A 16509-nucleotide genomic window follows, 5' to 3' on the forward strand; every position below is an offset into this window, starting at 1 on the left:
GTAAAAAGCACCTTGATACGTATTACCGTTGCTGTTTCCTGGTTTGATACTTCCTATATGAGGATTATCACAAGGCTGTCAGGAGGAGCAAAAGATTGGATCTTTTTCAGTCTTTTGACCATGGAGGAGCTCTTGAAATATCTTTCAGGCTTCAAGGAGCTCCGGAAATGGGCCGGAAGTGATGTCAGATGGCCACGCCTCCCTGCCACGCTCAAGGAGGGCTGAGGTGGTTTGAGACCAAGAGTAGGCATCTAGGCTCCGCCCCCTTTCCCAGGCATGGTCACCACATGAGAACGCCACCCGCAGTCAATGCAAGTGAACAGTTTCCTGCTTCCATGAAAATTCTGGGAATAGCTTGTGCCTGAGTCTTTTAAGGCAGGATATAAGGGGAAGGCAGGGAAGCTCTCATGGGAATTCTGAGGAACCCTGGTTGGGAATCCCTGGATTTGAGGGAGGATCTACAGTACAGGTAATCTTCTATGCTGAGTCATTTGCAAGATCAATCTAACCCCAGTGAATGAAGGTGACATAGAGAACAAACCCAAACACACTCTTACACAGGTCCAATCAGGGAGACCCACTCCCGGGAAAATGTTCTGAGGATTGTCTTGACAGATATACCCCCTCTACTTTCTACTCATCTAAGTTAACCATTGAAGCCTGACCTGTGAAACAACTCCTGGCAATTTCCAGGCCACCCCAACCTGAACAGAAACTATGATGGGGACCCCTGATGTAAATACACACACATTTGTTGTACCTTTTATGTGCCTCTTTGTATTTCTGGTCAATAAGGCTCGAACACGTGGGATGACACAACTTCTTCAGATCATCGCCAGCAGCTTGGAGTCTAGCCCAGACCTCTTCACTCGCCTCTGTTTTATCTTGAAGAGACTGTGGGGGGGGAAATGCCACACGGTGAGTTATGTTGGACTTCCCTTAGATGAACCCACGAGTCAGTTCAGGTGCTCCTGGTAGACTCAGTCAGCGAGGCCTTCTGTCCACCAGGTTGGCATTTCCTCAGGGAGATGCCATGTCTTTGGGCAGTGGTCTAATGGAGTAGTCTGCCAGAGCAGATGCGGAGAGCATCAACGGTGGTCATTTTTTGTAAGGCCCGTGAAGCTATATTGACTGGGAGAACCATGTTAGGCTGATTCTCTTGTCTGGTCTTGTTTTTTTAGATTCTTTCTTTCTCATTGCATAGGTGGCCTCAAAGGCAGGACAAGGCAGGCCATACATTGGAAGCAAATAATGCATGGGAAGTAATTCTAAGAGGCAAGTGTGGTACTTGGTGTCAACAAGCATTCACCTCTCATCACTCAGACCATGTGACGTCATCTCCTTAAATGCCTGTCCCGGTTTCCAGGTCTTTCCAGCGTCCAGGACGAATTCCATGTTTGTAACTTTGAAGCTTTCCGTGGCTTTGCCTTCCCTTCTGTTCCTTTCCTCTCATATCCATGCCTATAACCCAGCCTTTCTCAACTTTTTTAGCATTGGGAAACCCCTAAAACATTATTCAGCCTTCGAGAACCCCCCCCCCAAAAACAGTGAGATGGTGCAGGATATGGTTGGGAAGCCGAGCTGTGGACACCTCCATCAGGGGGCCCTCCCCTTCCCCATCCCATCCAAGCCCATCATTGGCTATCTTGGGAGAGGGGGCAGGTCGACATGACCATATATGATCCTATCACCCGATAAACGCTTAACAAATTCTAAAAATATATTAAAGACTAACTAACTCTCACCTGCCAGGGCCGTCAAGAAACCTCAGGGTTTCACAAAACCATGGTGGAGAAAGCCTGCTCTAGTTTGATACCCTAACCACTTCCGCACACTGGCTTTCAATAAGTAAAAGGTAAAGGTATCCCCTGTGCAAGCACCGGGTCATGTCTGACCCTTGGGGTGACGCCCTCCAGCGTTTTCATGGCAGACTCAATACGGGGTGGTTTGCCAGTGCCTTCCCCAGTCATGACCGTTTACCATCCAGCAAGCTGGGTACTCATTTTACCGACCTCGGAAGGATGGAAGGCTGAGTCAACCTTGAGCTGGCTGCTGGGATCGAACTCCCAGCCTCATGGGCAGAGCTTTCAAACTGCATTTCTGCTGCCTTACCACTCTGCGCCACAAGAGGTTCTATTTTCAATAATTAGGAGGGGCAATTCTGGCCCTGTGTGGCTGGTCATCTAAGTGGATCCCACAACTCCAAACGTCCCTGGGAGGAGAAAGGACCGCTCCCTCCAAAGTCTGCTGTCCAAAGCAGCTGTTTTCTTCAGGAGAGATTATCGCTGTTGCCTGGAGATGAGCTGTAATTCCAGGGGATCCCCACATCCCACTTGGAGCCTGGCATCCCTAAACCACAGTGGGGTGCACAGAGTCCCCCCTCCAAACCAGCCTTTTTCCCCTAGGGAGCTGATCTTTATAGTCTGCAGATGAGCTCTAATTCCAGGAGATCTCCATGCTCCACCTGGAGGAAGGTTGGAAATATTCCTTGAGGTCTGGAGATGGGGCCTCACCGCCCACTCTCCAAAGCTGCCCGTTTGCCCCTGCAGAGCGGGCCTTTACAGTCTGGAGATAAGCATGTTTGCAGGGGTGATGTTCCCCTGGCAAAACCCACACTAGACCACTGGACAGCATGCAACAGGCTTCACGACAAATACATAAACACACACACATAAATGTGTGCTTACGTGAGATGGCTTTAAAATGTCTACTTCCTCGGAGGTTTTTGAGCAGAGGCTAGCTAGCCACCTGATAGAAATGCTGATCCTGAGAACTTAGGCAGATGGTGAGTGGGTGGGCAGAAGAGATTGTGTTGTTTCCTGGCTCTTGTGGCCCTTTCTTGCATGTTCAGGGAAATGCCGACAGCCACTTAGGGGTTGGGAGGCGAATTTCCTCCAGGACAGACTGGCCGGAGTTTCTGGGGGGGGGGTTGAAGGGGGAGCATCATCTGGGCATGGAATTGGGGTCACTGTGGGCGGGCAGGTAGCTATGAATTTCCTGCATAGTGCAGGGGGTTGGACGAGATGACCTTGGAGGCCCATTCCAACTCTTATCGTTCTATGATTCTAAGAGAGGTACCTGGAGGTTTTCCACCTGGCTTCTCAGGGTCTCCAGCGTAATCACGGGGGGCTTGCTGTGCTCCGAGCAGTAGAAAGCTCTGGCAAGGACAGATACGGCTTCTTCCCACGCTTCATCGTAAAGCCGCCACTGCTCTAAAGAAATCAGGGCGGAGGCCTTCAGAGCAGCAACCTGCAACGCAAGAAGGCAAGACGCACTTTAAGGACGGTGGTGCCACTTCTGCTCTGCAAAGCACACGCCAGCAACTGCACAGATGCAGGCGAAACGTTAGGAGCAAAAATGACCAGTGCACAGCCCTGTGACCCAGGAAAACTTCGAAAGCTGGTGAATTCCATCCCTGAAAGCTTTCGATGATGCACAGCGTTTGTTTTTAAATGTTATTTTTTTGCACTCTTTTTTTCGGAGGCATGCGGAAGAAAAGCCTTTGCCAATTTAACAAATTAACCCGACGGGTTTCTCAGGCCCCGGGCAGGGGCTTCAAACCAGCTGTTCCAAAAGGGAGACTGCACCTGAGAGAGAAGCGTCGAAACTGTTTTCGTTACTAATTTAACTCAAGGCCGAGATCCTGCGGTGCTGGCAGACTCCATCCTCAGATCACCCTGCTGGAAGATGCTTTCCAGAAATAATATACTGGCTTCCTGTATGTTGCCAGAGTCCACGGGCAAATGCAACGGAGCATCTCTTCATGTGCTTAAAGTGGGGGGCCAGCTTTATGGGGTGGTTAAGAGTAATGGACTCCCATCTGGAGAGCCAGGCTTGATTCCCTGCTCCTCTATATGCAGCCAGCTGGGTGACCTTGAACTAGTCACAGTCCTGATAGAGCTGTTCTGACTGTAATAATTACTCCCAGTATCTCTTGAAGGTAGCCCCTAATTGACATGCCTACCTGGTTGACAACTTGGGTTCTCTGTTGGTCCAGTTCGTTAACCCTTGATGCCATCTCCGCAGGAAGTTCTGTGCAGTCACCCAGAGCTCGTTTCAGCTGGTCCACATCCTCCAATTTGGTGGCCAAATGGCTTTCTAGGGCCTGGGAACAAAAGGGACAGGAATGACAACTCTCCTCTGTGCTGATTTTCTTACATTTGTGCCTCACCTTTCTATGTCCCGCCCCCATGGAGACCCAAAGCAGCTGACATTGTCCTCCTGTCCTCCCTGTTGTAGAATCATAGAATAGAATCATAGAATCATAGAGTTGGAAGGGGCCATACAGGCCATCTAGTCCAACCCCCTGCTCAACGCAGGATCAGCCCTAAGCATCCTAAAGCATCCAAGAAAAGTGTGTATCCAACCTTTGCTTGAAGACTGCCAGTGAGGGGGAGCTCACCACCTCCTTAGGCAGCCTATTCCACTGCTGATCTACTCTGACTGTGAACATTTTTTTCCTGATATCTAGCCTTTATCATTGTACTTGTAGTTTAAACCCATTACTGCGTGTCCTCTCCTCTGCAGCCAACAGAAACAGCATCCTGACCTCCTCCAAGTGACAACCTTTCAAATACTTAAATACTTCAAATACTTGTTGTACTCACAACAAGCCTGCGAGGTAGACTGGACTGAAAGTCTGTGACCCACCCAAGATCACCTAGCAAAGTTCCAAGACAGATTGAAGACTTCAGCTTGGGTCTCCCAAATCTTAGTCTCACACTTTGACAAGAGCTTAATCCAAGACACATTCATTTTCAGGAGTGCTGCTTTTTTGGGGGGGAAATCCCAATTTTTGATTATAGCCTTAAAGGTGAGGAAGAGGAAGGGAAACAGATGGGGAAAACAAGATCATACATACAGCCATTTGCAAAGAGCAGAAAAATGATTTCGGGTTATGTGACTCACGAGTAAAACCCAGCACAGCAGTTTACAGAATATAAATTTGAGCCATGGCCTAGATCAGGGGTAGTCAAACTGTGGCCCTCCAGATGTCCATGGACTACAATTCCCAGGAGTCCTGGGAATTGTAGTCCAGGGACATCTGGAGGGCCGCAGTTTGACTACCCCTGGCCTAGATAGATGTGGTATATGGAGAAACACCCCAAGAGACCACTGTCAAGGGATCTGAAAGCCAAAGTCCCAACTAAGAGTAATTTGGGAAAACAAGGAAGAAGAAGAAGAGTTGGGTTTTTACACTCCGCTTTTCACTGCCTGAAGGAGTCTCACAGCAGCTTACAATTGCCTTCTTGTCCCCGCAACAGACCCCCTGTGAGGTATGTAGGGCTGAGAGAGCTCTGGCAGAACTGCTCTGTGGGAACAGCTCTAGCAGGACTCCCAACTGACTGCATGTGGAAGAGGAGTGTGAAAATCCAACTGGGGTCACCAGATTAGATGCTGCTGCTCTTAAGCACTACACCAATCAGCCAGTGCCCAAGGGAAGACACTTTTAGCCCCCCCCCCCCCGTTCTAAGAACAAGGAAGATAACTCTGTAAGGTGGGACACTGACACGGCAAGTTCCAGAAAAGAATTATCCTGGTAGCTGTAGCCAACAGGGAATAAACTACTAGATTTAGATTGAAGCCCCAAAGCCCAAGAACACCACAAAGTGTAAGTGATTTATTATAAAACTGTGCAGGAACAAGGGCAGTGAATAGTGAGGATAAAATAGTAACACTAAAATAATCTCAGCTAGGCATATTTACGATCCAGATGTTACCCAGCAAGATGGAGTAGTTTACTTCAACTCAAGCATAAGCCTCAAGCATAAGCCTTGCGGAAAAGTTCCGCCTTGCCCGCCCTATGGAACTGGGTAAGTTCCGTTAGGGCCCTGACGTTCTCAGGGAGCTCATTCCACCAGGCAGGGGCCAAGGCTGAGGAAGCCCTGGTCCAAGTTGAGGCCAGCTGGATTTTCTTTAGGGAAACTGATCTCTGTAGAGGGGAAAGGAGCTGTAATTCTGGAGGATCCCCTGGAGGCTAGCATTCCTACATCACTCACTGCCTGCTCCTTTGAACTAGAAATGCCAGGGATTGAACCTGGGACCTTCTACACACCAACTGAAGGCTCTACCCCTGAGCCATTACCCTTTCCCAACATTTCAAGGCAGGGGAAACAAACCCCTGACAGTGGATGAGCGAGAGGGTTGTGAGTGTCCTGCATAGTGCAGGGGGTTGTTGTTGTTGTTAGTTGCGAAGTCATGTCCGACCCATCGCGACCCCATGGACAATGATCCTCCAGGCCTTCCTGTCCTCTATCATTCTCCAGAGTCCATTTAAGTTTGCACCGACTGCTTCAGTGACTCCATCCAGCCGCCTCATTCTCTGTCGTCCCTTTCTTCTTTTGCCCTCGATCGCTCCCAGCATTAGGCTCTTCTCCAGGGAGTCCTTCCTTCTCATGAAGTGGCCAAAGTATTTCAGTTTCATCCTCAGGATCTGGCCTTCTAAGGAGCAGTCAGGGCTGATCTCCTCCAGGACTGACCGGTTTGTTCGCCTTGCAGTCCAAGGGACTCGCAAGAGTCTTCTCCAGCACCAGAGTTCAAAAGCCACAATTCTTTGACGCTCGGCCTTCCTTATGGTCCAACTTTCACAGCCATACATTGCAACTGGGAAAACCATAGCCTTGACTAGATGCCTCAATGGACTCAGCCACAAGCTATTCCTGGCATTGCTGTAAAAGCAGGGAACCGGCCACTTTCACTGACCTGGGTGTGCTGAACCTGGAGGCCTACTGCTGCCTCCAACTGCCTCCTTTCCACCCCATCCCCAGTCCTCCTCGGGCAGGGCAGGAAGGTGCTGCCAGCTGACATCGCTTGTGGCCCAGTTCCAGGGCCCCCTGAAGCCTGACAAATATTTCAGGGGCTCCTCCATGGTCAAAAGGTTGACAAGGGCTGATCTAAATATATACCCCATCACCACCCGTCCTGCAGGGAGTAACTAGCCCCACTCCCTAATTAGATATACAGATTATGTATAGAAAATGGACAAGATTTGGACTATTGCTTTAAAAAACGGTAATAATTATTGCGATATGCAAAAGTTACGGCTAAGAGCCAAACGCAAGGTCCAAGACGACTGGGGGCACCCCAGGCTCAAACACTTTTAGGTTCGCTTCACATTTGTTATTTGAGTCTGCTATTTCTGTCCCACTCTTCAGCCAGCAGGCGCTTCGAAGCGGCTTATAAAAATAACCCACATTTTAAAATACTATAAAAACAACAGAAATGCCACCCAAAAAACCAAAACACCGCACAATAATTCAGTTCTCATATTGGTTATTAGTGTTATTATCTTAAAGGAAGATTCAGGGGAATCATAGAATCATAGAGTTGGAAGGGACCTCCTGGGTCATCTAGTCCAACCCCCTGCAGGACACTCACTGTGCTATCGCTCATGCACTATGCCTGCCACACTGTGCCTGCCACAGTCCCTGTTTAGCTCGTTACTCTTTCCAATATCTAACAGAGCGCCTCCCTCTTCACGCCTAGGAAAGTCAATGTACATAGAAGCTTGTAACTCTTTTTAGGATGGTACTGTGGGAAAACCAGAATGACACAAAGTCTGCAGACATATGTATGCCTGTTTAAAAATTTCCAAAGATGGAGAACCCACCACCTCCCAAGGAAGCCTGTTCCACTGAGGAACCGCTCTAATTGTCAGGAACTCCTTCCGGATGTTTAGATGGAATTTCTTTTGCATTAATTTCATCCCATTGGTTCTGGTCCATCCCTCCAGGGCAAGAGAGAAGAACTCTGCTCCATCCTCCATATGGCACCCTTTTAAAATACTTGAAGATGGTTATCAGATCTCCTCTCAGTCGTCTCCTCTCCAGGCTAAACAAGACCAAGCTCCCCCAACCTTTCTTCATATGTCTTGGTCTCCAAACCCCTCACCATCTTTGATGCCCTCCTCTGGACACGCTCCAGTTTGTCTATATCCCTACATCCAATAATTGGCCAATGGGGGGGGGGGGGTCGACATGATCATGTATGGTCATATCACCCGATAGATGTTTAACAAAATTTAAAAACATATATAAAATTAATTCACTCCCGCCATTTAGGAAAGCCTTCCAGGGCTGTCAAGAAACCCCAGGGCTGTCAAGAAACCCCAGGGTTTCATGAAACCCTAGTTGAGAAAGCCCGAGCTAAGGAAACAATTTGTGCATGTAGATTCTTAAAGTCTATATTTTACTCCTTTATGGGTAAGTTTACTTTGTATTCTTATAATTGCAATTTTACTTCAATGTTTTTACTGCATTTTATTGTTGCTATAACTCATATATTGAACGATGTTAAGGCCTGGGGCTATAACACTAATAAATTATACACGTGTTTCTTGGTGCAAGATGCAATGTGCGTATTTTTGGTTTTTTTTTTTTTTTTGTCCAAGCCAGTTTTATACACAGGCCTAGCGATAAGAAATGTTTTTGCAAAGCTTTTAAGACGGCCCCCACCCCCGCCCCCGCCCCCCCGCACCTAAGATCTTGCAAAATTGTACCTGTCTGCAGTTAACCCCCCTCATTCTCTTCCTTTCTCCCCTAGTGAGTGTACTTGTTCACTCAGAGCGTTTCAATCTGTCCCTTATTTATTAACGAAACTTCTTACGAACTAGTTGGCACGAATCCCTCTGTCCCCTGAGTAGGAAAACAAAATACACCGGGGCTCGACAAAACATTCTAAGGCATAAATAGCCAAATTATGCGCTACTTCACTGCTTCTGGAAGGGGAGAGAAAGGAGAAACCATGGCAACAAAAGAAAACAAATCTTGCACCTAGGAGGAGGAGGAGGACGGGTGTGAGACGGTCACAACGAATACTGTTAAACTATTATTAGTTTGGGAATTAGGGGTGAAGGGCTGCCACTGTCAATGGACCGGGGTAATCGATTAGCAACATTTCTGATTGACATAAAAGGCAGCATCAATAAGTTTAGTAACCGATAAAAATTAATTATTTTTCTTATAAGTGTCTATTATTAAGGGCAGATGGCTGGTAGCATCTCGGGAAAAGAAGTATCTTATTTGTTAGATGCATGCTGCCACAGCACCCTTTGAAAAGAGGCATTTGGTTCAATGTCCAAATGAAAGGGGCAGAGGGCCAAAGGCAGAATTCCTCTTTTACGAATGCAAGAAAAGCCTTGCTTTTATCTTGTTGGCTCTCAAGAATAACTGGCTGGTCAGTTATATATTACTTATTCCTACTGTTATGCTGGTCAATTCATAGTCTGACGAAGAGTGCTTGCACTTGAAAGCTCATGCCTTGAATAAATCTTTGTTGGTCTTCAAGGTGCCACTGGACTCTGATTTTACTGGCTGGTCACAGGGTGAGATAGTGTTACCCTGGCAAGTGCCCGCATCAAGGAGGCAGGCTTCAAGAGGTCACCTCCATATGCCTGGCACATATTGGGCACTGTGCAGGCTGGCACACACAGAGACCAGACTGACAGATACTCAATATGGAAAGTCATCGGATACATTTCTTGGTCAAGGAGGTCAGGTTGGACTCAATCTTGTCTGCTAGAACAAGATGGAAAAATTCCCTTCTCCAGTTCCTCTAGACCAGTCTAACAAATTTAAGCCTCAACGGGCAGTTAGGGGAAGTTAAGGGTTTTAAGGCAGATGTATGTAACCCGCCACGAGCCGTCAGGGAGACAGGAGGCTGGACTGGATGGACCCCTGGTCTGATCCAGCAGGGCTCTTCTGATGTTCTTAGGAAGGCCTCGGCCTCTCTGCCCTGTTGTTGGCCCTCCAGAGGAAGTGGCTGGCCCCTGTGTGAGACAGGAGGCTGGACTGGATGGACCCCTGGTCTGACCCAGCAGGGCTCTCCTGATGTTCTTAGGAAGGCCTCGGCCTCTCTGCCCTGTTGCTGGCCCTCCAGAGGAACTGGCTGGCCCCTGTGTGAGACAGGAGGCTGGACTGGATGGACCCCTGGTCTGACCCAGCAGGGCTCTCCTGATGTCCTTAGGAAGGCTTCAGCCTCTCTGCCCTGTTGCTGGCCCTCCAGAGGAACTGGCTGGCCCCTGTGTGAGACAGGAGGCTGGACTGAATGGACCCCTGGTCTGACCCAGCAGGGCACTTCTGATGTTCTTAGGAAGGCCTCGGCCTCTCTGCCCTGCTGCTGGCCCTCCAGAGGAACTGGCTGGAGCCTGTGTGAGACAGGAGGCTGGACTGGATGGACCCCTGGTCTGACCCAGCAGGGCTCTCCTGATGTCCTTAGGAAGGCTTCAGCCTCTCTGCCCTGTTCCTCCAGAGGAACTGGCTGGCCCCTGTGTGAGACAGGAGGCTGGACTGGATGGACCCCTGGTCTGACCCAGCAGGGCTCTTCTGATGTTCTTAGGAAGGCCTCTGCCTCTCTGCCCTGCTGCTGGCCCTCCAGAGTAACTGGCTGGCCCCTGTGTGAGACAGGAGGCTGGACTGGATGGACCCCTGGTCTGACCCAGCAGGGCTCTTCTGTTGTTCTTAGGAAGGCCTCGGACTCTCTGCCCTGTTGCTGGCCCTCCAGAGGAACTGGCTGGCCCCTGTGTGAGACAGGAGGCTGGACTGGATGGACCTCTGGTCTGACCCAGAGGGGCTATCCTGATGTCCTTAGGAAGGCCTCGGCCTCTCTGCCCTGTTGCTGGCCCTCCAGAGGAACTGGCTGGCCCCTGTGTGAGACAGGAGGCTGGACTGGATGGACCTCTGGTCTGACCCAGAGGGGCTATCCTGATGTCCTTAGGAAGGCCTCTGCCTCTCTGCCCTGTTGTTGGCCCTCCAGAGGAACTGGCTGGCCCCTGTGTGAGACAGGAGGCTGGACTGGAGGGACCCCTGGTCTGATCCAGCAGGACTCTTCTGATGTTCTTAGGAAAGCCTCGGCCTCTCTGCCCTGTTGCTGGCCCTCCAGAGGAACTGACTGGCCCCTGTGTGAGACAGGAGGCTGGACTGGATGGACCCCTGGTCTGACCCAGCAGGGCTCTCCTGATGTCCTTAGGAAGGCCTCGGACTCTCTGCCCTGTTGCTGGCCCTCCAGAGGAACTGGCTGGCCCCTGTGTGAGACAGGAGGCTGGACTGGATGGACCCCTGGTCTGACCCAGCAGGGCTCTCCTGATGTCCTTAGGAAGGCCTCGGCCTCTCTGCCCTGTTCTTGGCCCTCCAGAGGAACTGGCTGGCCCCTGTGTGAGACAGGAGGCTGGACTGGATGGACCCCTGGTCTGACCCAGCAGGGCTCTCCTGATGTCCTTAGGAAGGCCTCGGCCTCTCTGCCCTGTTGCTGGCCCTCCAGAGGAACTGGCTGGCCCCTGTGTGAGAAAGGATGCTGAACAAGAAGGATCATTGCAGGGGTCTTCTTACATTCTAATGAAGGCCTTGATCTCTATGTGGAATTTTTAAATAGTATTTTTTCATTATTTATGTTCACTTTATTGCACACTGTCTTGAGCCCAGTGTTTCTGGAAAGGCACAATGGGACCAAATCTAGAAGAGCTAGGGTTTTTTTATACCGCGCTTTTAACTGCCTGAAGGCGACTCAAAGTGGCTTACAAACACCTTTCCCTTCCTCTCTCCAGAACAGAACCCTATGAGATAGGTGAGGCTGAGGGAGATCTTACAAGACTGCTCTGAGACAACAGCTCTAGGAGAACTGTGACTAGTCCAAGGTCACCTGGCTGGCTGCATATGGAGGAGTGGGGAATCCAACCTGGTTCTCCAGATTAGAGTCCACCACTCTTTAACCACTACACCAGATCTGATGGGGAGGCTGATTCTGTGAAGGCTCAAGGGGGTGGCAGGTGACAGTGGATGAGCGAGAGGGTTGGGAGTGTCCTGCATAGTGCAGGGGGTTGGACTAGATGACCCAGGAGGCCCCTTCCAACTCTAGGATTCCATGATTGATTCTATACACCGTTCTGGCTCTCTAGCTGACTTTTCACTCAATGGAACCAGGGAGGAGATGTTCCAGAGGGATCTATCAAGGCTGGACTAGGGGGCATCAGCTTTTCTCCTCTCCTGCATTGCCTAACATACCATGTTTGTTGCTTTTCACCGGTGGCAAAGCTGCCGGGATCCAACCCATAAACACACATTCCAATTTACCTTGCACTCTTCCACTGTGTTCTGTGCATGGATGAAACTCAATGGCTTCTCCAGAAGCGCCAGCCTTCTGCTTTGGGCTTCCAGCCAACTGCCCAAGGACTGGGCTCTGTTTTCATTCTCAGTCACCGTCTCCAAAATGTGCTCCAGTTCCTTTATCTGCAAGTTAGCGGTGGAGAAAATTATTTATTTAGGCGTCCGGTTTGCTTGCTGCCTCTCCAGACACCTGGTTGAGGCACTCAGTAAAGTACAAATAAAAGCATGCAAAATCAGGAATAAAAGCCAGCTGTAAAGGCTGCATAAAAAGAGCAGTAAAACCATCACATTAAAAAAGATAATATAAAACTTTAATTGATGGGGGGAGGAGGAGGTGAAGGAGAAGGAGGAGGAGAAGGAGGAGGAGGAGAAGGAGGAGGAGAAGGAGAAGAAGGAGAAGGAGAAGGAGAAGGAGAAGGAGAAGGAGGAGAAGGAGAAGAAGGAGAAAGGCAAGAAGGAGGAGAAGGAGAAGGAGAAGGAGAAGGGGAAGGGGAAGGAGAAGGAGAAGGAGAAGAAGGAGAAGAAGAAGGAAAAGGAAAAGGAGAAGAAGAAGGAGAAGGAGAAGGAGAAAAAGAAGAGTTGGGTCTTGCCGGGCAAACCTAATATGCACCACATTGTTTTTAGGGCATTATCCTTTAACTTTGAAACCCAGTTTTATTCACTGCTTGCTGCCTGTTTCCTATTGTCCGTATAACATCGTTTCAAATTGTGTCATTCGCCTTGAGACTCAGGGAAAATGCCAGGCTAGGAAATAAAGTTAAGGAAATAAGAAGGAAGTAAATAAGTAAGTGAAAAGCGCCCTGTGGGGACGCAGTACACAATCTGAGCTCCGGCCAAAGCCTCGACAGGGCAAACCGGCCCATGCCCGGGTTCTGTGCAAAACAATGCAGAGGGTAACGTGACCTTTTTGTTCAGAGAGCCCTGCAGCCTGTGCCACTGCAGATTCATCTCCCCGAGGCGCTCCGCAAACGCCATCCTCTCGTATCGCTTTCTTTCTACGTCGCAAGTCGTCATCTGCAGCAGCGACTGGTTCACGTAATCGATGACCCACTGCTTGAAGTTCTTTTCCATCAGGAATCCCTACGAAGAGCAAAAGGAGGGACTTAAAGCAGTGGTCCCCAACCTTTTTTTGGCTCGGGACCGGCAGGGCGATGGCCACGCCCGCGCAGCGCGCACGCGTGGCTGCGCCCGTACGGCCGGGCCGCACACGCGCACTGCGCAGCCGAAATCGCACATGCGCGGCACTTTCGCGCATGTGCGAAAGTGCCGCAAATGCGCGATTTCGGCCGCGCAGCATGCATGTGCGCATGCGCAACCCTTATTCCCTCTCCCCCCCTCCCTCAGTAAGAAGCTTCCCAGGCTACAAGCTTGCGGCCTGGGGAGTTTTTTACTGCAGGGGGGGAGCGGGGAGAGGGAACCGTGGCCAGCGCCCTGGCCTTCGCGGCCCGGTACCGTGCTGCGGACCACAGGTTGGGGACCACTGACTTAAAGAAAGGAAGAAAAAGAAACCGGGAAAACAAAAAGCCTTTCCCAAGCGCCGTTTAGAGTGTGCTTGGCTGGCATTAGGAGAAGCATTAATTCACGCAAGAGTCGTGACCCATAATCTTAAACTACCCCTTGGAGAAGTCCTTTGCTAATGGGGACGGAACGTGAACTCGGAGGTTAATGCATCTTCCAGATCATTAAGCCACTTGGGCGAGGAAGGGAGAACAAAGAAATTTTTTTTTTCCGTATTTTTATCCGAAAGCTTTTTCTTGGAGATGCTAATAGAGACTCAGAGCTGTTCCTTGAGGCCAAGCGGTGTTCCTGCCACTGGGGTCCACTGATCTTGAATGGGGCTGGAGAGGACACTGCGGACAAAAGGCAGGAGACCTAGAAAGGTCCAAACAGATTCTCGAAGCCTTGATCATATATGGTCATGTCGACCAACACGCCCACTCCCAGAATGGCCAGTGACGGGCCTGGAGGGGGTGGGAAGGGGAGGGGCCCTGGGTTGGCGTGTCCACAGCTCTGCTTCCCAGCCATATTCTGCAGGATCGTGCCACTTCTGGGGTTTCTCAAAACCTGTAGAATGTTTCGGGGGGTTCTCTAAAAAAAGTTGAGAAAGGCTGCTCTAGTGTGCTACTCACTTTGTACTTCTTGAGAAGGGCCTTCACTTGGCATGCGGTACTTCTCGTATTGACAGAGGCCTCACCGTGTCTTTCTTTGTCTACGTGGTTCATCCAAGTGATTAATTCTGTGATGGCCTCATTAGAAGGCAGCTTGGCCATCAGGAGCTGTGGGAAATAATGCGGAGATTCCTCTTTTTCCGTTTGCACAGGTGAATTCATAGCATTTGCACACTTAAATCAGAGAACACCGTCAACAACAACAAAAAAACCCCACAGCACAGAAGAGATTTAGTCCAAATGATGATGATTTAAGAGGAGGAAGGAAATCATGCCCCGCTGTTTGGATGCAAGGAAGCTATTTCAAGAGAAGACGATCTAATGAATTTTTGCAAAGCGCAAGGCCCTCATAGAATCATGGAGTTGGATGCTACCTCGTGGGTGTCATCTAGCCCAACCCCCTGCCCTGTGCAGGACACTCACCACCCTATCGCTCATCCACTGTCACCTGCCACCCCCTTGAACCTTCACAGAATCAGCCTCTCTGTCAGATGGCTCTCCAGTCTCTGCTTAAAAATCTCCAAAGATGGAGAATCCACCACCTCCCAAGGAAGCCTGTTCCACTGAGAAACCACTCGAACTGTCAGGAACTTCTTCCAGAGGTTTATACGGAATTTAGAATCATAGAATCATAGAGTTGGGAGGGACCTCCTGGGTCATCTAGTTCAACCCCCTGCACTATGCAGGACACTCACAACCCTATCGCTCACCCACTGTCACCTGCCACCCCCTTGGAGTGTGGGAGAATAATAAACCGGGTTTTACAGCCTCTGTCAGCTTCATACCCTATGCCTTCTTTGGCCTTGATAAGGCCATCTGCCCTGTAGTGCAGAGGTAGTCAACCTCCAGATGTCCATGGACTACAATTCCCATGAGCCCCTGCCAGCATTTGATGGCAGGGCTCATGGGAATTGTAGTCCATGGACATCTGGAGGACCACAGGTTGACTACCCCAGCTGCGGTGTTTCAGGTCCTGCAACTTACACATCTTTGCAAGTTGAAATGTATGCACCAAAGCGTTGGGGTTGTTTTTACCCCTCCTTGCACTGAACGGGGAAAACTAAATATGCATATTGGATTAAATGGAAACTAGAATTATATTCTCCAGATGTCCTTATGAAAATATATGTGCTCTTAATTTCCCCTGGTGTCTTTGCTGCTGTTCTGTTCTTGCAAACAGAAGCACTTATAGAATCTTGGGGTTGGAAGGGGCCATACAGGTCATGAACCCCCTGCTCAATGCAGGATCAGCCTGGACAAAGTTTGATTCTTTTTTTTCTTTCAGTTGCTATCATGTTCAAAGCAAGTGCAAGCACCTTTTATTTCTATGATGACCTATTTTGGAGTTGAACCTCACAGTGGAGTAGCAAAATACACTTTTTCTTCTATTGAGAGTTAAAAAAAAATCATTTTCACAGTCTCCCAGAACTCCATAGGAACATAAGAGAGGGCATGTTGGCTCATGCCAATTGCCCATCCAGTCCAACGCTCTGTGCCACATAGTGGCCAAAATCCAGGGGCCATCAGGAGGTCCATCAGCAGGGCCAGAACTCCACATTCTTTCCATAGTTGCCTCCCCAAGCACCAAGAATACAGAGCATCATTGCCCCAGACATAAGAGAAGCCATGTTGGATGAGGCCAATGGCCCATCCAACCCAACACTCTGTGTCATGTAGTGGCCAAAGCCCAGGGACCATCAGGAGGTCCACCATAACAAGGCCAGAACTCCAGAATCCCTCCCACTGTAACCCCCCCCCAAGCACCAAGAACACAGAATATCACCACCCTCAATATAAGAACATAAGAGAAGCCACATTGGATCAGGCCAATGGCCCATCCAGTCCAACACTCTGTGCCACGCAGTGACCAAAACCCGGTGCCATCAGGAGGTCAACTAGCAGGACCAGAACTCCAGAAGCTCTCCCACTGTTGCCCCCAAAGCACCAAGAATACAACTTGCCCTTTTCTGCACTTTTTCCAATACTGCAATATCATTTTGAGGTATTGAAAGTAAATGCATTCTCTCTCAGGGGAAATTTGTTTTCAAAAACCTAGAGTTTGGCATGTATGTCTTTGTCCTGATCCTGAGGACTTGCTTTTAAGTTTGCACTAATTATAGAAGAAGAAGAAGAAGAAGAAGAAGAAGAAGAAGAAGAAGAAGAGTTGGTTCTTATATGCTACTTTTCTCTACCCGAAGGAGGCTCAAAGGGGCTTACATTCGTTGTCCCTTTCCTCTCCCCAC

At 49.5% G+C, this 16509-nt stretch overlaps 1 protein-coding gene across 4 annotated transcripts in view; it reads right to left on the bottom strand.

Moving 5' to 3' along the window:
* Positions 1-16509, bottom strand: part of SYNE2 (spectrin repeat containing nuclear envelope protein 2) — a 293618-nt gene that overhangs the window by 74401 nt on the left and 202708 nt on the right. For all 4 annotated transcript variants that reach the window (XM_077323895.1, XM_077323896.1, XM_077323893.1 and 1 more), the window contains 6 exons: positions 14228-14374; positions 13002-13178; positions 12066-12221; positions 3965-4105; positions 3079-3249; positions 761-894 (listed from right to left, as the gene is read on the bottom strand). In XM_077323895.1, coding sequence (XP_077180010.1) covers positions 761-894; positions 3079-3249; positions 3965-4105; positions 12066-12221; positions 13002-13178; positions 14228-14374 — 926 coding nt within the window. The remainder of the gene's footprint in view (positions 1-760; positions 895-3078; positions 3250-3964; positions 4106-12065; positions 12222-13001; positions 13179-14227; positions 14375-16509) is intronic.

Source organism: Paroedura picta, chromosome 2 (assembly GCF_049243985.1).
Source record: "Paroedura picta isolate Pp20150507F chromosome 2, Ppicta_v3.0, whole genome shotgun sequence".
In the NCBI taxonomy this organism is placed as follows: Eukaryota; Metazoa; Chordata; class Lepidosauria; order Squamata; family Gekkonidae; genus Paroedura; species Paroedura picta.